Here is a 24,479-nt window from a genome sequence, read left to right on the forward strand (position 1 = left end):
AGACTAAGAGCGACGAAAGCAAGAGTGTGATGAGTGAGAGATTTGTGTACGGAAGTGTATACTCTTCCCATGATTTCTCTTCACTAAAATCCTCAGACCCTCCAAAATGAGTAAATCAAAGACGACGAAGAAAGAGAAAATAAGTGTGGCAAGCGAGGTAAATGTCATATTAATATATATATGCGCGTTTATGAAGTGTCGTGTATGAAACCAAATATATGTATAGGTCAAGTATTCTGTATGTGTGTGTATGAAACAGCTTACAGATATAGGAATGATGACGTTACATTTATATACACTACCAGTTTAAAGTTTGGAAACTACTATTTTGATTGTTTTTGAAAGAAGTATTTTCTGCTCACCAAGGTTAAATTTATGTTATTAAAAATACAAAAAAAAAGTTGTAATATTGTGAAATATTATTAAAATGTTTTCTATTTGAATATATTTTAAAATGTAAGTGTATTTTCAGCGTCATTACTCCAGTCTACACATACATCATTCTGATATGATGATTTGCTGCTCAAGAAAGTTCATTTATGATTATTATCAATGTTGGAAACCGTTGTGTAAAACATTTTTTTAGGATTCTTTGATGAGTAGAAAGTTCAAAAGAACAGCATTTATCTGAAATAGGAAGCTTTTGTAACATTGTACTACCGTTCAAAAGTGTGGAAAAGAAACTTCAGCAACAATAAATGTAAGCAAAAGCTTTATATTTCAGATAAATGCTGTTCTTTTGAAATTTCTATTCATTAAATAATCCTGAAAAAATATTGTCCACAACTGTTTTCAACATTGATAATAATTTTTAATGTTTCTTGAGCAGCAAATCATGATATTAGAATGATTTCTGAAGGATCATGTGACACTGAAGACTGGAGTAATGATGCCGAAAATTCAGCTTTGATCATAGGAATAAATTACATTTTAACATCTATTGAAATTAGAAAAAAGTTATTTTAAATTGTAAAAATATTTCACAATAATACTGTTTTTGCTGTATTTTGGATCAAATAAATGCAGCCTCGGTGAGCAGAAGAGACTTCTTTCAAAAGCGATCAAAATAGTACAGTTTCCAAACTTTTGACTGGTACTGTAGTTTATTTAAAATGATTTTTCTGCACTAAGTAGTGCCGATCAAAATGTTTGTTTTCATATTGAAATGATGCTCATACTCATAACTTGCTCTCTCTCTTCAGATTGATCGTGTTGAAGAGCGCAAATTACACTGTAAAAACAACCTGGAGAGGGCAGAGTTCAGACAGAGAAAAGAGCAACTCTCGGACAATGAAAGGTGGTTATGATAATATGATGACATAAGCTCTTTTTGCTGTATAATCTAATGTAAGAAACGTAGCAAACGAGTCTTTTCGTGTGCTGTCAGGCTCGCCCTGGAAGATGAGATGACCCTAATGAATATAAGAATAGAGAAATACGGTGAGTCAATTTTATAAAATGATTTGAGGTGTAAAAATGCATCAATCTGACAAATTTAGGCCATTGGGAATGTTGCAGTATTTATTATAAATGAATAATTTACATGATTCATCCGTGCACATCATTTTTTTTAATTCATGTGCCTTGTATTCTTTAAACTTCCCATTTTAATTGTATTTATTTTATTATTATTTTGTTTTTATTGAAGACAGAACAAGTAACAATCATAGCATAGCATACAATAGTACAAAACAAAATGTGGCATTAATTGGTAACAGGGGATCGGAAAATTCATAATATCATTTTTGTTATATTGTTTATATTGACATCATCATATTTTAAACCTGTTAATGACTTTTTGTTTTTTAACAATTTCAGAAAAGACATAAAACAATACAATTCCACTATAAACATCTTAAAGATTGGGGATGAATTTGCATACTTTGTTTATGTATATAACATTTTGCCAGCCGTATAAATTAGCAATGTATTCAAGACCTTTGTTAACATTGTTTTCGTAATATACAATAATATCCTTTAATGTAAAATAATATTTAATCTTTACTAATATTAAAGATAAATTCTGCCAATTCCCTTCAAATTCCGCTTTGGATAATTTTACAATAAAAAAACAAAGAGCATAAATCATCAATACCAGAGTATCTTGAAATTAATGATTTAACTGGGTAGATGGTATGCAAAATGTAAAAATATATTTCTTTAATTATTAATACAATATTTAAAGGGGATTAATCAAGCGGTCTTATCAATAATAGAGGTCCAACATTTTTTATTAAAAAAAAAAAAAAATAGTACAAATATGTTTGTTTTTGCCTTTTTTAATTAATATATTCAACACCATTTAATATTAATTTGGGGTTTGTCATCATTGTTGAGTTATATTGAATATGACTTTTAACTAGCTGAACCAGGGTAGGAGAAATAGCTTTAACAGCAGAATTAAATTCCGTAAAATGCACAGGGAAACTGTGGGTTCGCATGAATTTGCATAAATTCACAAGATTAAACCAATTCCTTAAAAATAAGGATTTATTAAACTTCCCCTCCCTCTTGCAACTTCTCATCTCTGATGACGTGTTACTATCACGAGGGCGGGGCAACCTGTCACTCAAATCAGATCGACCAATAGCAAGCCACAACTATCTAAACAATTCCTAATGGAATAAATAAAGTCTCAAACTAAATTTGTTCTTATTCGAGAAGCCGTTTCACGCAGATATACGTCAGAATAGAGAATAAAGACTGTCGCAACTACCGTTTCATAATCACTAGACTAGTAATTTTTTTTAAAACCCTAACCCTTTACTAATATTCCTCAAATAGTTACGAATCATACAAAAAAAAAATCAAATTCAATTATGAGCAAATGTCTTGATGCATCACGTCAAAATGAAACCAGTTTTGGGAGAGCGGTTCTGTATGATATCATCTTTTGTTTTATTCTTCAGAAAAGGAGCTTCAGGTGCTGAGAGGAGAGAACAGGAAGAACATGATGCTGTCCGTTGCTCTGTTAGCCATCAGTGCCCTTTTCTACTACACATTCATATATTAAAGAGGTATTTTCTGCCATGCCAAACACTGACTGAGAAAGAGCTATGGGGAGCCATTCATACCATCAGTTGTTCAGAGGTTGCGGATCTGTCAGTGTCGATTTAGCCATGAAAACATTGTGCCGTCTCCATCTTGGCTTCTGCATCCTGAACGCTGCTTTATGTTTGCTGTGTAACAGCTTGCGCATCAGCGAGAGAGAGAGAGAGAGACACAGATTGGGGATTGAATGTATGTTTATATGCTCTCCAATTTTGGGAATTTTATGGGATCATAAATTCAGTTCATGAAGCATCAGTGTAACCATATACAGTAATGACCCAGTAATGACTCAGTGGCGTTTCTCTCCAGATCACTGTTTATTGCATTTCAACAGGACTAACATGCACAAAGGTGGGAGGGGCAGAGGGTGTTATTCCATCCAAAAATAAAATTTATCAACAAAATGTTCAATTGAAATAAAAAACAGCCATCAATAAAATGCAATACTGTCCCATTAAACTGCTGTTTGTCCCTTTGATATCCTCGATACTTGCAGCAACACTCACTTGCGCTAGGCAGCCAGTTCTGTTCAGTCCCGTTTTAAGACTTGCTGCTGATAGAATCTGATCTGGCTCAATGGCGTCCCCTTTGCACAACAGAGGAATTACATGCTGTGATATTATATTGTACGTACAAGCAGGACTCGACCGGCTCAGGCCGTGCCTTGTGATGGACACAGACCCTTGTACAAATGGGATTTACTAACTAGCCGTGTAGTATGCAAAGTAAACTTCTGACATAACTAAAATATATTCAACCTTTTTATCTCAAAATAAAGACTAAGGGTATTCAAAACAATCGTCATTTGAAATGTTCTAAAATGCATATGTATTTTCATGAAATGGTCACATGTTGCATGTAACTCACAATCAATATAGATATGAAAAAAAAAAAGAATGAAATCAGGGCATTGATAAAAAGAAACAGTGCGTGAGACACTACCTTAACTCGTAATACGTTGATATTGTTCCCACAGAAGTTATTCCACGGTCAAAAGATGGCTAATACTCGACTGATGATGATGACACAGACCGGCCCAGTGATATTTACCACAGCAAAAAAACATTTTCCACAGAAAACGTCACACTTTTGATTGGATTCCCCACGGAAAGCGAGCCAGGAAAAAATGAATGCACATCTATCATTAGGAGACCTGCAGATGCACGTTCAAGAACGCATCGGCCGTTGCTCTTCTTTTTTTAAATATATAGATCTGAAGTAACTCAGAACATTGAAATACAAACACACGTACACACATGTACTTAGTCACGTTCACGGTTTGTGCTACAACAACAGACAGAGAGGGAGGGAGGGAAAAAGAGAGAGAGAGAAGGAGGGACTGGAGGCCCTGAATGTGATGAACGGAAGAGAGTACACACGTCTGATTCATCAGGGCTGCACAATAAGTGTGACAACTGCAATAGAGAAAAAAGAAAGAGGTTTTAGTATTTTATATGCATATGTTTGTGTGCGTGTGTGTGTGTGTGTGTGTGTGTAATACACACTATTACATACATATGATTATTGAAGTAATCTGATAATATTGTTATAGACATAAATGAAGTAGGGCTGTTAAAAGATTAATCGCGATTAATCGCATCCAAAATAAAAGTTTGTGTTTACAAAATATATGTGTGTGTGTACTCTGTTAATTATTATTTATATATAAATACACACACATTCATTTATATATTTAAGAAATATTTGCATGTATATACATTTATATACTCTATAATATATATAAATATAAATGTTTCATATATACAAATAATATTTTTTTATTATTTATAGTACACACACATATATTATGTAAACACAAACTTTTATTTTGGATGCGATTAATTGCGATTAATCTTTTGACAGCCTTTGGTTCAAATAAAGTATCAAAAGCAGGTAATTTTATGGTTTTATTAAATGCAAAATGCCTGCTGTGATTGCTGTTACACTTTACAGCACGATCAAATCCTTGTTAAATATTGGCCAAACAATATTTATTTCAAATGTCCTATTAATCTTTAATATTTGGCCACTTCCTTACGATAGAAAGGCTACAGCCGCTGCCATTTCTTGAATAAGAACATGTGAACAATACATCAAATCATACAAACTCAGATCGAGGGTTTAAACTTCTATTTCGAAATTTGCATATTTAACATAGGTATTGATGTGTTCTCCTATGTCGTCGTAGGTTTATAAATGTTTACAGTTTACAAATCTGGTGAAATGGTGCATGTTGTGTTTTCAGACGCAACAATTCGCTATGAAACAAAGCGTTCCCAAATTATTGGAGTGCAAATTACACACGGTTCAGTTTTTATCACGGTTTTAGGTTCACGGTTTCGGTACAGTTCGGTATGTGCTATGTTCAGGGGGAAAAAAGGACTACTGTCAAATAAAAATAAAGAAAATAAGAACGAATAATCAAACTACAAGCAACGGCACAAATATGACTTTCTTCTTTCAGACGAATACAATCTGAGTTATATTAAAAAAGTCCTGGCTCTTCCAAGCTTTATAATGGTAGTGACTGTTGGTTTGTTTATGAAGTCCATAAAAGTGCATCTATCCATCATAAAAGTGCATGTATCCATCATATAACTGCCTCCAGGGGGTTAATAAAGGCCTTCTGAAGCGAAGCGATGCATTTGTGTAAGAAAAATATCCCTATTTAAAACTTTATAGACTAAAATAACTAGCTTCCGGCGGTCAGCGGTACACAAGTCGACTTACGGTGATAGAGTAACCCTTGATGCAAGTGTATTGACGAACGCAGATGATCGAGCAAAACTAAACACCGGTCATGAATTAGAGTCTAAAGCGAGAATATTTAAAGAGAAATGGCGGAGGATTTCGATATAAGAGAAGAGGGGCTTGAGTTTGTTGCCCGGCCTTAATCCACGAGAGGCGCCAAAGCTTGTGATGCTCCTGTACATCACGACAGGGGTTACTCTTTTAGCGTAAAGTCGACTTGTGTACCGCTGACCGCCGGAAGCTAGTTATTTTAGTCTATAACGTTTTAAATATGGATATTTTTCTTACACAAACGCGGCACTTCGCTTCAGAAGGTCTTTATTAACCCTCCGGAGCCGTGTGGAGCAGTTATATGATGGATAGATGCACTTTTATGGACTTCAAAATCGAACCAACAAGTCATTGCCATTATAAAGCTTGGAAGAGCCAGGACTTTTTAAATATAACTCCGATATTATTCATCTTAAAGAAGAATGTCATGTACACCTAGGATGACTTGAGGGTGAGTAAATCATGGGCTAATTTTAAATTTTTTTAAGTTACAAAAGCTATTCATCAATAGCAGTGAGTGATTTCCTTGTCTTTTGTTGTTTGATTAACATTAAAGGAACACGCCACTTTTTTTGAAAATGGGAGTCATTTTCCAACTCCCCTAGAGTTAAACAGTTGAGTTTTACTGTTGTCTAATCAATTCAGCCGATCTACGGGTCTGGCGGTAGCACTTTTAGCATAGCTTAGCATAGATCATTGAATCTGATTGGACCGTTAGCATCTTGCTAAAAAAAAATGGCCCAAGAGTTTCGATATTTTTCCTATTTAAAACTTGACTCTTGTGTAGTTACATCGTGTACTAAGACAGACAGAAAATGAAAAGTTGCAACATTTTTCTAGGCCGATATGGCTAGGAATCAAGAAACTAAAAATGTGTGCGCGTCGGATGAGTGTACAAATCTTCTCACAGCGCGCAGGCGCACGTTCTCTTTTGCGTCTTACGCTCAAATGTTAAAATTGGCAAGGCTTAAATGAGTTTAGTTTAAAAACAGATAACAATGTGTGCGCTTCAGGTCTCACCTGCGCTCACAAGCTGTCAACACCCAAGTGATAACGGCATAAATTGTCATATAGAGCATACGGCACGCGCATTGAACAAAGTTTAGGGGAAGCCCGAATGTGTATCCATCGACAGAAACATTCATTAGTCTAACTCTGTCTGTCTGTTTTATTTATTTTCAACAAACCATATAAGAGATGCAAATGCGTCGTGAGATTTGAGATGAACCACAGTGCAAGTGCGTGCCGAACCGTGTGTGGAGAATGGTACGGTTCGATTTTTTTACCAAGAACCGTTACACCCTTATTGGAGACCCAAACAAACAGAATGAGTTTGTGTGGAGTATCATTTACAGTGAACACTCTGAGACACCTGCATGTAAATAATCAAAGCTTTGTGCTTCAGTCTTAAATGCGCAGCGCATATATTATGTTGCGATCAATAAAAAGCAAGCACTGTAAAAGGTTTTGCCACAAACTCAACCTGGTCACGCTGATATTGCAAGACATATTTTACCTCTACGAGAAATATTGTCACGTTTTAATATCGCTTCTCACAACCCTTATACACACAGACACACACATATATATATATAAAACTTGATGCATCAGAACATAATTTCAGCTTGTGTCTCATTGTGTGTCCTGTCGTCAGATTGCACATCTGCTCTAGCTGTAGTTAAACTTACACCAGCTGCTCATCTACATGAAGTCTTTGATATTGAGGTCAGCGAGAGGATCTTTAGAAGGGGGAGGCTTCCTGGGACTCTGGGCCATTCCTGGAGACATCTGTGGGGGAAACGCACACATGACGGGAGCAATAATTAAGTACGTGTGTCTGCATTATTATCTTAATTACTATTATGATGTCTAAGTGAAAAATTCAACTGCATGCATGTCTAAAATACCGGTTGTCCAGGGGCTCCTGCTGCCGGAAACTGTGGCCTCATCATTGGTTGTTGGCCGGCCATCATCGGTGAGCCAGGCATCATGGGAGCAGCTCCTGCTCCAGACTGTCAATCACAGAGAGACACAGTAAGAGAAACAAACACATACGCCTGCACACACATACACATGAACACACACTCTTACCATGCCAAACGGTGACGGGGATCCCATGACAGGACAGACCCCGAGAGGGGGATTCTAATGGGGTGGGAGGGATGGGGGGGAAAGGTTAACACCAAACAACACAGAACAGGACACCACCTGAACAAAATGACTCTAAAACACACACACACACACACGGAAGGGAATCTGCACAGTGCACACACTAGTTTGATTTAAGTGTGAGTTAAAATGTTTCAGGAGGGATATGCATGCATATATGTTTAGTATTATAATAACAAAAAGAGAAAGAAGAAACCAAAACAGGTCTGAAGCTCTAAAGCGAGACTGAATCTGAAGCTGCTGTTTGGCTTTGTTCACATTGCACACAAACACAATTGTATGTAAGATTAAGATTATGAATGTACAGTTTGATACATCCTTTTGTAAATATATATAATTCTCTAATAACCAGTGCAGTTGTAACAAAGAGCAATAACTATGTTAGAGTCTTTATTCATCTATGTTAACGTTAGTTAATAAAATTAAACTAGTAATAACAATGAATCAATAAAAGATACAACTAGTACATTTTGAAATTAGCATGAACTAAGATTAATAAATGCTTTAGAAGTATTTTTTCATTGTCTGTTCCTTATCTAATGTAGTTAACTAACGTTAACAAATGGAACCTTATTGTGAAGTGTTACCAGTGCAGTTTATAATAAGTTGATATTTCAAGAGTTTCAATATTTTAACCCAAAGTTCCATATATGAGAAAGCTCCGCCTCTTTAGTCCAGTGAAAGGGGAAGCTTGTGATTGGCTCCACGCCATGCTGCTCAAAGCCATGCGACTCCACCCCCATGCTCCACATCTACAGAACAACACAACATTTACCATGGCAACGCCCCAGCTAGGGGTGGGTACCTGCGCTTGCCAGTTCGCCCCTCCAGCTGCTTCACCCCTGAGAGAGACACAGAAATAGAAGAGGAACAGATACACATATATGTATTTTAAGAGGGCAAGAAAATACGGTGAAATCGAGAGTAGGACGTTGCTATATCTTACGGTTTCTGGTTCCCCATTGAGAAATCTGAAAGTACAGAAACAGAAATATACAATTTTAGATTCTTACAATTGTTAGCTAGTCTGACACAGTCTTAAAAATAAAGGGTCCAAAAGGGGGTTTGAGGTTTCATTGGAACCATTCATTGGATCCTTTCCAATTAACAGGTCTAGTGTATGAAGAACATCTTATTACTCTAACAAACTTTTTCCACGATAAAGAACTTTTTATGAATGTACAGTTTCACACTCTAAAAAATTAAGGTTATTTGATGGCATCAATTAGCCTTGAAATCTAGACGCACCCTTGCGGCCGCAAATGTAATTTGCAGCCAGGGTCGTCTAGCAACTCTCCGTTGGCTTGGGAGCTGGAAGAACCAAACTCTAGTTAGGCCAATCACATCATGTATAGAGTAGGTGGGCGGGCTTAACATAAAGCTGCTGCTGCTGGCATCAGCGGTCTTTCGAATCGGCTTTGGCCGCGACTCTGGAAGACTTGGTGTTAAGCTTTTCTTTGAGAAAAGAACAAAGAACGGCACTGAAGTCATTCTTAAAGGCCCACTGAAGTACCTTGAAACACGCAGCATTATTCAATGTGTTGACGTAATTTTCCCTGAAATGGCTCCAGCTGTTAGCAGCTCCTCCCCTTTTTTGAAACAGCCAATAGTGTTTCGTTAATAACACAGTATGACTAGAGCCTTTCTGTTTGGTAAAGCCAGAGTTGCCTCCCAATCATCATGAAGCTTCGAAGCGTTATGAATCAGCGAGTCGAATCATGATTCGGATCGCGTGTCAAACTGCTGAAATCACGTGACTTTGGCGATCCAAACTGCTGAATCGGCTCACTGATTCATAACGCTTCGAAGCTTCATGATGCATTGTTTTGAAATCGGTCATCACTATATAAGTCGTTATTTAGGTTTTTTTGCACACAAAAACTATTCTCGCCGATTCATAAAGTTATTGTAGAACCACTGTAGTAAGATGGACTTTGTAACGACGCCTTTAGTACCTTTTATGGGTCTTGAGAGTGTACCGTGCATTGTGCCAATGGAGGCCTTTTCTGAGCCATCGGATTTCAACAAAAATATCTTCATTTGTGTTCCGAAGATGAACTTAAGGTCTTACGGGTGTCGAACTACATGAGGGTAAGTAATTAATGACAGAATTTTCATTTTTGGGTGAACTAACCCTTTAAGGCTAACATAGTCAAACTAAAAGCTAAAAAACTTCCATTTTGATTTCAGGGGGCCTTTAAAAAAGGAAGATGTGTTCGGAGTTTTGCCGACCGGATACGGCAGAAGTTTAATCTATCAACTAGTTCTGCTCCGTTGCTCTGGTTGGTTGTAGCGCCATCCTATTGCGTGCAGAGGGAATTTGAAAGACAACTGTTTATCCCGCCCCCTCGGATTGAGCCCTGCCAATGGGGTGTTCCCAGACCCAACATCATGTGAGTCTGGCTTGTCAGGCTAGGCATCAATGGTTCTATAAAGAATATTAACATCCATGCAACCTTTCCAATGCACAAAAGTTTCTTTAAGTGGAAAAAAAGTTATCAAAATGGTTCTTTTAAGAAGGTTCTTTGACAAATAGGTTCTTCTATGGTATCACTGTGAAATCCCCCTCTTAGATCCTTTACTTTTAGGACCATAGATGGCATTTAAGAAACTTTATTTTGAATTTTTTTTATTCTATTTTGGCTATGATTTTGGAGTAGACCATATTAAAAATGGATGTGAACGTACTGCTGGCCATGTTGGCCATAGCTGAGTCCAGGTCTCCTCCCATGGGTTTGACCGGTGAGTTGGTCATGGGTGACGCCCCTGCTCCATGGGGAGCCATAGCTGGCATGAGCATATCACCCATTCCATCGAAAGCTTAACAGGGAGTGAAGAGGAAGACAAACACAGTGAGCTTGTTTTTCAGTGATAGTAAGGAAACGGGAGATAAACTGAATGCCAACAACCCTCATGCAGGGTATATCGCTATGGCAACCAGCACTAGAAGAATCCTGTCTACACCAGACGCGAACGGCACAATGTGGCGCGACAAAAGCAAATAGAATCAAATTATAATCAGTGATGTAGTCTACACTGGATGTGGCGTGACAACAAATTCTGAAGCCCCGTTCTATTTCTGACGTACTTTAAGCGCTCAAATGGATTTGAGATGTTCGCTTTGTCACTTCCGTTGTGTACAGTGGTCACATCCGGTGTAGGCATGGGCTGTGTCTGAAATCGCCCCCTATACCCTTAAAGGGGTGGTTGATTATGATTTCACTTTTTTAACTTTAGTTAGTGTGTAAAGTTGCTGTTTGAGCATAAACAACATCTGCAAAGTTACGACGCTCAAAGTTCAAAGCCAAGGGAGATATTTTCTTTTAAAGAAATCACTTTTTAAGGACTACAACAAACGGGTGGTAGGGACTACACAAGCTTCCTCCTGGGTTAGTGACGTCACAAACCCTGAAATTTACATAAACCCCGCCTCCGGGAACACACAACAAAGGGGGTGAGATTATCATGACAGAATATGCTAATCAATGACTTGAAGATAGTTAACTCCACACCATATACATAAATTCATCAGCTAACCATTCAGAAACGTCCTGTTGCATTCTACATGTTGTCACTTCTTCTTCCAACTCCGGTTTGAACATAAAAAGCTGAACAGTTTAATTGCCTGTCTGCAAGAGGTAATCAGAGCTGCTAACAACAGCTCTTGAAGCTCCGCCCCGTGAGCACCAGCTCATTTGCATTTAAAGAGACACACAAAAACGGCCAGTTTTTGCTCACCCTCAAAAAGTGACGATTTTAACATGCTACAAAAATTATCTGTGGGGTAGTTTGATCTAAAACTTCACATACACACTCTGGGGATATCAGAGACTTATTTTACATCTTATAAAAAGGGGCAATTAACCACCACTTTAAATAGGGCACTATTCGAGGGGATAGCAATTTGTAGAGGTGCCTGAAACCATAGTGGACGTCATCGAGAGCACTCATTCAATCCCATCGCCGCAATAACGAGTGTACAACTGCTAGAGAATACCCACAATGCACTGTGAGGGTCGTACCGAATGAATTCCCGCATCTCGCCACCCATCCATTTTCCGAACCGCTGGTTAAATGTGGGCACAGCGTAATATCCATAATATAATACAGGTATAAATTATTTTTTAATTGATTAAATAGTTTAATTCAGGTTTATACATACTAGTTTCCATGACAGAGTTCAAGATAAATCTTTTCATTAGTGGAGCTGCCAGTTTGCTAAGTTTCACCGGTTTTCATTCACTCCTTCAAGTGGACTATATTGGTGGAGGAATGTAGGGAATAGTGAATGAGTGTATAGGGGGCGATTTCGAACACAGCTATGGTGTAAGAATGAGAGCAGGAAGAAAGAAAGCTGAGCGCTATCAAGTTATAAGACACACCATGACTACACTCACACAGACACATTACACATTCATTCAATCATAACATTTAACATCTTTGAAACCCCTGAAGTGTAAGACCTGTTTCACACAGCATGCATAAGCAGCACTTGCTACTACCAAAAGCTCGCTTTGCGCCTTCTATTTTGACACTACAAATTGCGGCTCAATACTGCAAAATAATATTTTTATCATTAAAGAATGCTATTTATGTGCGTGTAGCTGCATGTCAATCTTTTTTTTTTAAATGGGTGATTAATTCCCTCCATTATTTTATGCTGCTATATTGCAAAAGAACGTGTTGATAAATTGGGTTACATTGCATTTTCAATTTTTTTCTGCCCACTCAACAGCAAAAAATAGGCTTCGGAAACAATATGCACCACTGCTTACGCATATGTTGTGAAACAAGCCTAAAATAACCTTCTGTACAGCACGTATTGAGCACTGATTTTTAATAAGAAACTTTACTACCATTATTTTCTATTATACACGCACACGTTAATGCACAGGATCTCACAAACTTTCATTCATCCGTCCATCCACTTTTCCTAGCTTGGTTAGCAGTCTTTCAGTGTTCACTGAAGCCCTATTCTGCAATGCAGCAATGCACTGTGGGATTGCAGCTGGTGTAGGAGCATCAGAACTCACCAGTAGCACAGGAGGAAGCAAGCAATGACCCAAGAGCCAGATGGATGGAAAGAGATATGGAAAATGAAGAAAAAAATGATAAAAAGAGGGAATTTGAAACATTGGAAAAAGAACATTTGAGAGAGAACATGATCAGGAAGAAGAAAGTGTCGTCAAGCAGAAGAAACAGATCAGATGAGCACAAAAGAGAGTGAGTGAATGAGAGAAAAGAGAGAGCAGAATTAAGCAGCAAGGCATTGGGAAGACGGCTTTCTCAATACATGTAGAGCTGAGGTGAACATAAACGCCACGCATGAGAGAAACAGATGGAAACACTGATCTCATCTCAACATGTCATTATCACAACACAACAGAGATGTAATGTGTCTAGACTCGACACACACACACACACACACACACACACACACACACACACACACACACACACACACACACACACACACACACACATCACTAAACTGACATCAAAAACACATCAAAACACCTCTGCTTTGTTAAAATGACAAATACACCAGAGGAAAAATGTAGATATAAATATATATATACATAAAAAATCAATCATAGCTTAATTTGAATTCTCAGTTATGTTTTTTTTATTCAATACATTTGGTATTTTGGCCAGTTATTTTGTCTTTTCTCAGAATAAAATCGGATAGGAGATAGCGACATATCTTTTCTTCCGTATCATGATTCTCGGATTATCAAAAAAGTAGGGCAGGGACTTTGTTCTAGGCATCAGTTGTTGATTGGATGTTGAGATGTGGGCGTGGCTCTCAAACGTGGACGAATGAGAGTTTTCAGGGGCGTGGTTTAAGCGGACTAAATGATTGGAGAATTACTGCATAGGTCACCAGAGAGAAGTCTTCACCAGTTATGACATTTTCGATTAGCCAAATGAAACGTACTGTGTGCATGGACGAATTGTTCACACTAAGATCTATAACATGTATGTATAAAATTGGATTTTCATTTCATGCTGACTTTAAAGGTGCACTGTGTAAATTTTAGCGGCATCTAGTGGTGAGGTTGCGAATTGCAACCGCTTATCGCTCACCCCTCCCTTTCGAAGCACATAGAGAAGCTACGGTGGCCGACACAGGACAAAGATGCCGTCGTCTGAGACAGCAGAGAGTGACTAGTGCTCTGTAGAGAAATTTGTCCGTTTAGGGCTACTGTAGAAACATGGCGGTGCAAAATGGCGATTTTACTGTAAAGGGAACCCACAGTTATGTAGATAGAAACGGCTCATTCTAAGGTAATAAAAACATAACGGTTCATTATGTAAGGTCTTTATACACCACTGAAAACATAGTTATGTTATGTATATTATATTGCATTTCTGTCAATAGATCCTCCTAAATATTACACAGTGCACCTGTAAGTGCATCTAATCTCATTGCTTTCGTAAGAAGATCTAATTTATTATTTATCTTTCCTATTTAAGGCTATGTAAACATGCTGCAGTTTCCATGCTATGGACTATGAAGATTGTAAACGTGACCGTTTTGAACACCGGACAAACCATGAAAATGACATGAAGAAAGAAGCCATGAGGGCTGCAGGTGACGTACCCGACATCAGGTCTCCTCCTCCGGTTGCTGCGGCCGGGGCGGCTGGTTTGGCCTCACCAGCTCCCGCAGATTCTGATCCATCCACGCAGCATGAGAGTAAAAGAGTGAGTGAGTGAACCAAAGCCAATACACTGAGAGTCAAGCCCAGAGAGAGAGAGAGAGGGAGACAGAGAGAGATTGTTATCACCCAGCTAACAGAATTTATGTACAAATATTCTTCTAGTAATGTTAATAGAATGTTATCTGGTTTTTAATGACATTCTCAAAACATTAGCACAAAAACATTATTTATACATAATTTATGGAACTTTTTTGTAAACATTTTAGTTGAATGTTCGTCTAAAGTTTTTTAAATGTTACTACTTTTTAGATGGTTCAGAGAACATCCAAAGGTAACGTTCCCATAATGATAGCAGAATTATAAAATGGAACATTCCCTTAATGTTGTCTCTAACGTTCACATGACCAAGAAAAAAAGTAAAAAAAAACTTTAAAGGGGCTATGAAGAATTCAGAAACCCTTGATATTAGAAACACCGGTGGCCGTTGAGTGAACTGCAGCCACAACTTATTGCTCGAGCTTGCATGATTCAAGACCCGACATACTCCCTACTCGCTTAGAAGTCAAAAAATAAGCTGGAAATACCTTTGCAGCGATTTACTGTTAATGAACATCCCTACGGCGTTCACACTGCTGAGAGCGACGTTTAGATGAATATGTAAACATGTGCTGCACACTTTCCTCTCAAAAACAAAAACACAGCGGTGAGAAAACTGCAGTTGAGAAAGTATCTTATCATAGCGATGGGGATATGTTTGCACCAGCTCTGCAATTCACCATCATTATGTCGACAGATGTGGTAATTAAAATCACAGTCTTGCGATTTAATTATAAAGTATATTTGAGACTTAATACTATATACACCAATCAAGCATTACATTATGACCGATGAAGTGAATAACACTGATTATCTCTTCCTCACCTGTTAGTGGGTGGGATATATTAAGAAGTGAACATTTTGTCCTCAAAGTTGATGTGTTAGAAGCAGGAAAAATGGGCAAGCGTAAGGATTTGAGCGAGTTTGAAAAGGACCAAATTGTGATGGCTAGACGACTCGTTCAGAGCATCTACAAAACTGCGGCTCTTGTGGGGTGTTCCCGGTCTGCAGTGGTCAGGATCTATCAAAAGTGCTCCAAGGAAGGAACAGTGGTGAACCGGCGACAGGGTCATTGATGCATGTGGGGAGCGAAGGCTGGCCCGTGTGGTCTGATCAAACAGACGAGTTACTGGAGCTCAAATTGCTCACAAAGTTAATGCTGGTTCTGATAGATAGGTGTCAGAATACACAGGGCATCTCAGTTTGTTGTGTATGGGGCGGCATAGCCGCAGACCAGTCAGGGTGCCCATGCAGACCCCTGTCCACTGCCGAAAGCAGCAACAGGGGGCACGTGAGCATCAGAACTGGACCACGGAGCAATGGAAGAAAGTGGCCTTGCGTGGATCTCAATCCAATCGAGCATCTGTGGGATGTGCTGAACAAACAAGTCCAATCCATGAGGCCCCGCCTTGCAAATTACATGACTTAAAGGATCTGCTGCTAACATCTTTGTGCCAGATACCACAGCACACCTTCAGGAGTCTAGTGGACTCCATGCCTCGACGGGTCAGGGCTGTTTTGGCAACAAAAGCGGGACCAACACAATATTAGGAATATTAGGGTCATAATGTTATGCCTGATCGGTGTATATCTGGCTATGAGACTATAGTTTGAATGAATCCCTTTTCTTTGCATGGCACATTGACATTACAGTACAGAATAGCCTTTTCTGCATTATCCTAAACATTGCATAAGCATTCATTCAGTGTCATAAAATGGAAGAGAGGCTCTTCGGATCACGTGTAAATGTCTCATCCTTTTGATTTTCCTAGCAAAAACGTCTTGAGTCTGTCATAGACAACCTAGGACATCGGGGAAGGGCTTGTTTTTTAAGTTTCGTTACCAGCTGTTCACACATTGGCAATAAAAAAGCAATTAATACATTAAAATTCTTACATATAGCCCCTTTAAATATACTGGAAAGTTCAGAGAACATTAAAAAATAACGTTTCCATAACTTAATGGGAACGTTAGCAAAACGTTCTTAGAATTTGTGTTAGCTGGGCACGCAAATAAAAGCCACAAATGTGTTTAGAACCACAAAAGCACACACATACACCTTATTAAAGTCTTTTCACTCCTTCCTGTCAGGTCAGGGAATCTCTCACAACTGCTGTCTGGTGTCCATCAACCATCAGAACAGCTTTATTTCCCAATAACAGAATCCACAGCAACCATCTGAGCAAGACATGCAAATCAAACCATTGCAAATCATGCACACTGGGGTTGTTACCAACCCCCAAACAGGTCCAGATTTGCCCCACTGTCTGGCCAGCTCATGGGGGCAGATAGAGCAGCGGCAGGAGGACGAAACACATCTGGAGCACAGGAACGAGTTTAGTTGACATCTAAAGCCCTACTCGTTTAACATCCATTGTTTGAAGAGTAACTTTATGCATGTCAATGGAACGATAAAATATCACAACTGAGCCCTGAAGATGCATAATATTTAGCTCAGAACCTGTTTACTTCAAATATGAAAAGCCCAAGGGTACAAGAGACAATAAATACGTCTCTAAGTGGGGATAATGTAACTAATGGGCCTTGGAGACACTTCAAGAAAAACACAGATTGGGAAAGAAAAAGGAGTGAAGGGGGTGAGGGAGTGTGTCGGACGGACAGTTCCATTGACCGCCCCAGGAGAGATGCATATTTGGCTCACCTTGAGCAGTCAAGGGCAGAATGGAGGAAAAACAAAGTACAAGTGAGGCAGGGAATGAGTGGATGGATGTACTGCAGCGTGTACCTGCTGAAAACAGGTCTAGACTGGGGTTAGGGTCTGTTTTGGGAACAGATGAATCTGGCATGGGATCAAAAAAACCTAAAAACAAGAGGACATTTATAAAGCATAAACAAATCATATTAATACAATACACAACACAAACCAAACCAAAAAGAACAAAACTTAAACATAAAAGCAGATTTTAAAAAGTGGGACATGCTACATTTCTGGCCTAAGGGGTTTACCAGCAAACAGGTCTATCGTCGGTGCTGGGGAAGCATCGCTAGTGGTGGTGGAGACAGATGACTGGCCAGTAGTAGGCGCCACTGAGCTAAAGAGAGCGTTACTGTCATCTACTGGCTGCAGGGAGAACAGGTCCAACTGAGGGGAGTTATCAGCAGAACCAGCCGATGGAGCGAAGGGATCTATGGTGGAGAAGAGGGTGAGCGAAAAACATCCTCACGGCTCTGAGGCTGTGTTGTCATTTATTATATCCACCTTATTTTGCAAAGCGGGAATAAGCTATTTTCTGCGAATGTGCGAAACCGATTCATTAACACTACCCTGCTAACAAAAATATATAGAATGTTTTGCTAGCGTTCCCATGAAATCTTTTTTTACGAATGTTAAAAAAAAAAAATTCTTGGTTGTACGAATGTTAAAGGCACAATATGTACGTTTTTTGGATACAAATATCGTCACCTTCCTAAAATAATTGCCCACGTCATTTTTTCAGGTTTCGCAGAAAACACAAAAAACTGAATTTTGCCATAGGAAATTATACTACTGGGGTAGAATTGCATAATCCGTTCAACTGAGGATGTGGGCGATTTTACCAGAGGTGGCCAGCATCATGAGGAGATGACTTATGCAACAACAACAAAAAAGTCAAAAAATGACTATTTTAGGAAGGTGATGATATTCAAAAAACACTAGAACAATGTTATATATTTTGTTGACTAGGGCTGGGTATTGATTCAGATGTTCCGATTCGATTTCGATTCGCAAACTCTCAAACCGATTCGATTTCGATTCTCGATTCAATTTCGATTCTTGATTCAACTCAATGAATATAGATTTAATACAAATACTATATTTATAAAAAAGAACAGTGAACAAGTTTACAAGTGGGTAATTAAAAAGAAATTAAGAGCCACAAACCTGTATATTAAACTCTTTTTATTTTAGGTACACTTGTGTACATTAAAACAGAACCCATCTCTATATTTCAAATGCATACAATTATGTTAAATACAATACAATTGTGTTTTAATGGATATTTTGATACATTTATCACTTTTCATACACGAGAAGCGCGTTCCTGGACACAAGAAGTTGCCGTGGTAATTAACAATACCTTAACGTGCTGACTTATGTGGACTAACTTTTATTTGAGGAAATCTGTTTATAATATAGGCTAAGCTATTAGGTTTGAATTATTGGTCCTGCGCTGTCTATTGACTCTATTGACTGTTGATTTATCATTTGTGAGGCGCCATTTAAGCACTGAATGAAGGAATGACAAGCGCGCCTCTCACTCCTTTGTAACATCGCGCAAGTCCAATAAGAGGGTGACATCTAGTGAAGAAGACTGGTAATTAGATTTAAGTTAATTTTATGTTAAAATTTTACGAAATAAATATGGGGAAAAAAATCGATTCTTGGCCTTTGAGAATCGATTTTGAATCGACCACATTTTAAAAAACGATTAATCAAAAAATCTTTTTTTTTTGCCCAGCCCAATTGTTGACTGGTTTTAACCAGTCCGTGCGTCGCCTATCAATGACATCATACCCATGTTACCGCCGATTTCCGAACACCAAAGACGCTTTAGTACATTATGCGTTTTATTACACAGGCGAGCAACTGTTTGGAGACATTCATCGACAGAAAACAAATCGTTGCTATACAGCTCAACACAGTTAGTCTTATTGTTTAAATTTCGTTTTTTTGATTTACCGCAAGCACCATGTTTTACCATGCCTAATATCGATCTAGCTCACTGCAGTGTGGACAAGTGTCTCATAATAGCCGCCGAGTGAATGCACAGAGTAGCATTATAACATAACTTTCAACACACTCTAAAGTATGTAATATGATAAAAAAGCGATGTTACCCCACATACGCATGAGCGGAAGAAGCGGAAACGCTCGTCTGCGGTATAATAAAAACTCTGCGTAAATAAAGGCGTCATCAAGCTATGCCTTTGATTTGAATAAGCGACCTCTAGCGGCGAAAAATTACATATTGTGGCTTTACAGAAACATTACATTTGATTATTTTTTTAAACATTATGGGAATGTTCTCTGAACATTCTAAAGCAAGCCGTAACATTTAAAAAACGTTACATGAACGATGTATAAATGACAATTTTGAGAACATTATTAAAGACTAGGTAACTTTGAACGAACATTGTATTAACGTTACGGGAGGAACATTTGTTCATGAGTTTGAGAGAGCGTTCCCTTTTAACTGGGTATAGAAGAATAACAAGGTGTAATATTGCGCTACAAACCAATGTGTTTATGATAATTAATTAAAATAATGTTATGAAAATATCAGTTTGCAACATCATACATCATAACGGACTATTTTTGTACAGTTAAAATTATGGGAAGTGAATGACACCGGAAGCCTCGCACATTCAAGTTACAAGTAGCCGCACCTGCTCTTACATGAAAAATAAGGTGGAGAAAGTTGCCCTGAGAATGAAGGAAGAATGAGAAAGAAAAATAGAAGAACTCTCCTTTCTTTGTGGAAGTTAGTGTTGTGCTTCTAACAAGTCGACATCTGCTTCTGCCCACCAGAGAACCGAACTTCAATTTTCAAAGACTATTGCCCTAGCAACACAGATAGCAATCTCCACGGCAACGCCGATGCCTATTTGAAAAGCTCAACATTGACCAGGGGAGGCCTCATTGGGCTAGAGCCTGCAAGAGGCTCTATGTGGTTCTTAAAACCGGTAAATGAAAACAATCACAAGCAAACACTCTTTCTCTCTCTCTCACCCATTATGTACCAACATTCTCACACACACATATATGCGCTTGAACTGTTGTCACCCACCAGTTGCCGCGTTGCCATCGGCAGCAGGGGTGGGCGTGGCTGCCGTGGCCCCACCCTCTGCAGCAGCTGTTTCAGCCGCAGGGGCCGCGAACACATCTGGAGTACCGCACACAAGGGCCAAAGGGTTGACGAAGGTTTGAGAAAAGGATGAGAGGAGGAAGAGGAAATAGAGAGAGTAGATAGCATAGAGAGAAAGAAACGACAGACTTCAGTGTCATGCAAAGTTCCGAAAAAAATACGTTTTGCATTTTTTAAATAAAGGCAGAACCTTTAACATCCATAGAACCGCCGACTGCACGAAAGGTTCTTTAGATGATTAAAATGTTCTTCACACTAAGCAAATAATGTCTTGACTGAAAGTTTCTTTGAGGAACCTGTCTGTAAAAACCTTTACTTTAAGAGTTTACTATATAATAATTCTGACCAGTTTTGTTAATGTTGAATATTCGTAACCCATTTTATTTGATTTACAGGATATTCAACCAAACGAAAGTAGGATTGAACTTGATCTTATCATTAAATTGTTATTAAATTTGTACGATTTTAGAATGGCTGCGTTACTCACATAATGATTACTAAGTATTTGTTGATTAACATTAACTAAATGCCTGTGCGGTTTAACTAATGGCAACCATAAATTCGTTTTTTTCTTTTTAACTCTTTCCCCGCCATTGACGGAATTTTCCAGCTTTTCATGTTTTCGCTGTTATACTGTAGGGGGCGCTATTATGCATGAAAGAGAACTGAATCTCTGGATCAAAACAAGTCAAAAAAGGAGCAGAAACAAGCGATAAAAGCTTTGCTTATGCACGTTATAGTCTTTGAAAAAAAATATTTTCTCAGCTTTTTATTCAAAATATTGCTTTTTTTAATGAAAATTACCCATATTCAAGTGCATATGCTAGACTAAAACAGGCTTTTTTGTTTAAAGGCAGAGGGTCTGTTCATTCCTTTGATATATTGCATGTGCAGATATTCATGCAACAAAATATTATCAGAAATGTGTCGGGGGAAAGAGTTAACAGAACTTGCTCTAGGAATATGTATCAGAAAGTAAAATAGGTCAGTTTTCATAATGACTTTAAACCTGAATGTAAAACTATAAATGAAAACCTGATTAATCTTACTGTGTAGTCTGCAAATGCAGCTACACATAAGAATAATCAAATGACTATAATTCATACACTCTCAGAAAAAAAGTATAACTGTACATTTAAAGGTACACAATTGGTCCTTAGGGAACAATTATACCATTGTTTTCCTCTACTTAGAGCAGGGGTAGGCAAGTTCGGTCCTAGCGAGTCGCTGTCCTGCAGAGTTTGCCTCCAACCCTGAAAGACATCTACAGACGCTCTTATTGAGAATTAACAGAGATTTAGATGTTGATGTTTTATTGAAACAAATTCACCATTATGGTGATCAGTGTTTAATTTAGTTTGGCAGTTTTACTCTTGCCTTTTTATGTGAGTTTGTGGTTTTTGTTACAGTGTTAACAAAACACATAATCTGTTCAAATCAAAAGAAGCCATAAACAAAAATTGTCATAAAGAAAAATGTTTGACTAAACTCGTCACTGGCTAAAAATGTTATAATAATATTCACTTACAATACTTTCTTGCCACAGATCAGACATTCTGATTTTAAAATATATTCTAGAGGGGAAAGAATTTAGACACACACAGATATCAAGAATCAGCATATGAATCTCAACAATGGTGACATACTTAATGCTGCAATGCATGCTGGGAGACATGAGTTTTATACTCTGGTGGCTTAGTAGGGTTGGAGCTAAACTCTGCAGGACGTCAGCTCTCTAGAACTTGCCTACCCTTGACTTTGAAGTACAAAAATGTACCCCTAAGGGTACCACCCCAGTGACGGACACTTTTGTACTCGTTTTTTTTTTTTTGAGAGTCTATACGTCATTTTAATACACAAGATCGTGTGGAGTGTTGATTGACTGCAGCATGGAAGATATAAAGCAGAAAAGGAAACGAGAAGCTCTATATTTCTACTGCAGACAGAAATGGAGCATTGATGACTACAGACTTCACAAATCACAAATGAAACTGCACAAACTGTGATTTTGATCGGAGCTTTAAATTCTGTGCTGGGTTGTTCCTCTATTTCAGATTGTGGCACAGCCTTTTCTCCCAGAAAAAATCTTCTTAAGGAAGAAACCTAACTACTGACCTCCGAGGAGATCCGCTGAGCCGGAGGAAGCACCGGCAGCGGAAGGAGGAGGAGCCAAAGAAACGGCTGCCTCAGCGGCTGTGGTGGTGGGCGTGGCTGAGGAGTTGGAGTCTACGGCAAGGTTTGGGTCAGGAAGGAGAGTCTCTGAAGTAAGGGAACCCATTTCTGCATAGCCACGCCCCCCAGCAGACCAGTATAAACATAACGTAAACAAACATAACCAGGAAAGGAACCAAAGGAGAGGGCAAGAGCATTAGAGAGAGAGAAAGAGAGAGAGAAAGATTCTACTGAGGGATTGACACAGAGACGTTAAATGGATTGACTCTAAAAGGGCATCTTGTAATTTCAATTTCCCAGATGAACTATAACAAGTGTTCTAAAGGTTTAATACAATGGATGAGACATTTAACACATCAAATCACATGAAAACACATCTAACATAAAATGAAAAGCCAACATCGCTTACCTGACCCGAGCAGATCTGATGTGACAGAGGCCCATCGAAGACAGATAGAAAAAGAGATCTGGTTATCAAATTAGGTCATGCATTCATTACGAGTTTATAATGAGGAATGTAAAACAGGTGCTTTATGGTTGGAAGTTATTTTGGGTTTTGCTGCAATTTTGGTTCTGTCATGGAGTAATATGAAATTAAAATAGATCCAATTTACTTTACTAAAGAGGCCAAATTATGCAGTTTTTAACGTGTTGGTTTTGTTTCGGAGTCTACTGGAATAGGTTTTCAAGCTTGAATGTTTAAAAACATTATTTTTCTCATATTCTAAATAGGGCTGTCAAAAGATTAATCGCGATTAATCGCATCCAAAATAAAAGTGTGTTTTTATATATAAATAATAATTAACAGAGTACACACACATATATTATGTAAACACAAACTTTTATTTTGGAATGCGATTAATCGCAATTAATCTTTTGACAGCCCTAATTCTAAATTGTTGCAGCTCCTGTCTTCCCGGTCTGTCAGTAACGCTGTTTAGTTCCTGTCTCTATGAAGCTCCTCCTTCTGAAAAGCACAATGTGCTCTGATTGGTCGGCTGGATAAGTGTGTTGTGATTGGTCAAGCACTTCGAGCGTGTTTGGGAAATGTCCTGCCCCTTAACATAACAGTGTGTTGAAAACAAGCGCCAACTTCCCGCAGTTTCTCTTGAAGCCAATACGGAAGTGACTTAAACTGCAATTCATCGACTGGCCACTAGAGACAGACTCCAGAAGGAGCAGAATCTCATTGAGCCTCATGTTAAAATGCCCAACTTTACAGCAGAATAAAACATGTTTACAGTCTGGGACAAATTGTGGTTTTGGTCTCTACAGCTAATTTTTCAGGGAGTTTAGAAACAGCGCGTACTGATATAGAGAATAACCCCCATGCTTTTTATGTTAACATTTTAATGTTAACAGCAACATAACACACACAAAAAGAAAGTTGAAAATAAGCATAATAGGCCCTCTTTAAAACAAAAAGTTTTCCTTTTGTGAATAATTAACCGGTACATGTTATTGCAAATGTTCTCTTCATAATTTTTCATCAAACGTAAAGCAAACTTTCTTGCTGGATGACCTGTTTTACTCTAAAATATGTCACATTACAGAAGTGAAATGGGTTGTGAATGCTGTTTCATGTTAAGATCAATAAATATTTTATGGTTTAATATTAAAGTAACCCAATTTGAGCACACTGGCACATCTTTGAGTCT

At 38.2% G+C, this 24,479-nt stretch overlaps 2 protein-coding genes across 7 annotated transcripts in view; one reads left to right on the plus strand and one right to left on the minus strand.

The window, feature by feature from the left end:
* Nucleotides 1–24,198, plus strand: ccdc167 (coiled-coil domain containing 167). 6 transcript variants are annotated; one of them, XR_013816539.1, is made up of 8 exons: nucleotides 1–157; nucleotides 1,203–1,297; nucleotides 1,388–1,440; nucleotides 2,910–3,017; nucleotides 7,508–7,680; nucleotides 7,772–7,887; nucleotides 14,500–14,730; nucleotides 16,875–17,674. XR_013816539.1 is itself a non-coding variant. In XM_079817500.1 (5 exons), exons 1-4 carry the CDS (start codon nucleotides 107–109, stop codon nucleotides 3,011–3,013), a joined length of 303 nt encoding a protein of 100 aa, XP_079673626.1. In that variant the 5' UTR covers nucleotides 10–106; the 3' UTR covers nucleotides 3,014–3,017; nucleotides 4,028–4,674. The 6 variants fall into 6 exon arrangements, 2 of the variants coding, with proteins under 2 accessions (XP_079673626.1, XP_079673625.1); XR_013816540.1 differs by lacking the exon at nucleotides 16,875–17,674 and adding an exon at nucleotides 22,704–24,198 and having other exon boundaries at nucleotides 10–157; nucleotides 14,500–14,734; XR_013816541.1 differs by lacking the exon at nucleotides 16,875–17,674 and adding an exon at nucleotides 22,704–24,198 and having other exon boundaries at nucleotides 10–157.
* The window catches only part of LOC307126794 (clathrin coat assembly protein AP180), a 34,661-nt gene continuing 13,533 nt past the window's right edge, over nucleotides 3,352–24,479 (minus strand). The window contains exons 12-22 of the mRNA XM_079817502.1: nucleotides 23,231–23,245; nucleotides 22,765–22,929; nucleotides 20,572–20,667; nucleotides 14,627–14,698; nucleotides 10,711–10,842; nucleotides 8,969–8,993; nucleotides 8,798–8,864; nucleotides 7,945–7,998; nucleotides 7,761–7,865; nucleotides 7,542–7,641; nucleotides 3,352–4,466 (exon numbers count right to left, since the gene is read on the minus strand). Coding sequence (XP_079673628.1) covers nucleotides 7,555–7,641; nucleotides 7,761–7,865; nucleotides 7,945–7,998; nucleotides 8,798–8,864; nucleotides 8,969–8,993; nucleotides 10,711–10,842; nucleotides 14,627–14,698; nucleotides 20,572–20,667; nucleotides 22,765–22,929; nucleotides 23,231–23,245 — 818 coding nt within the window. The 3' untranslated portion in view covers nucleotides 3,352–4,466; nucleotides 7,542–7,554. The remainder of the gene's footprint in view (nucleotides 4,467–7,541; nucleotides 7,642–7,760; nucleotides 7,866–7,944; nucleotides 7,999–8,797; nucleotides 8,865–8,968; nucleotides 8,994–10,710; nucleotides 10,843–14,626; nucleotides 14,699–20,571; nucleotides 20,668–22,764; nucleotides 22,930–23,230; nucleotides 23,246–24,479) is intronic.

This window comes from Gobio gobio (genome assembly GCF_949357685.1).
Source record: "Gobio gobio genome assembly, chromosome: 5".
Classification (NCBI taxonomy): domain Eukaryota; kingdom Metazoa; phylum Chordata; class Actinopteri; order Cypriniformes; family Gobionidae; genus Gobio; species Gobio gobio.

Bases quoted from the DNA above. Each gene is read 5' to 3' on its own strand.
- ccdc167 (XM_079817500.1), top strand. From the start codon at position 107: ATGAGTAAATCAAAGACGACGAAGAAAGAGAAAATAAGTGTGGCAAGC. The intron at 158-1,202 runs GTAAATGTCATA...CTCTCTCTTCAG, and splicing joins AAATAAGTGTGGCAAGCGAG to ATTGATCGTGTTGAAGAGCG. The intron at 1,298-1,387 runs GTGGTTATGATA...GTGTGCTGTCAG, and splicing joins CAACTCTCGGACAATGAAAG to GCTCGCCCTGGAAGATGAGA.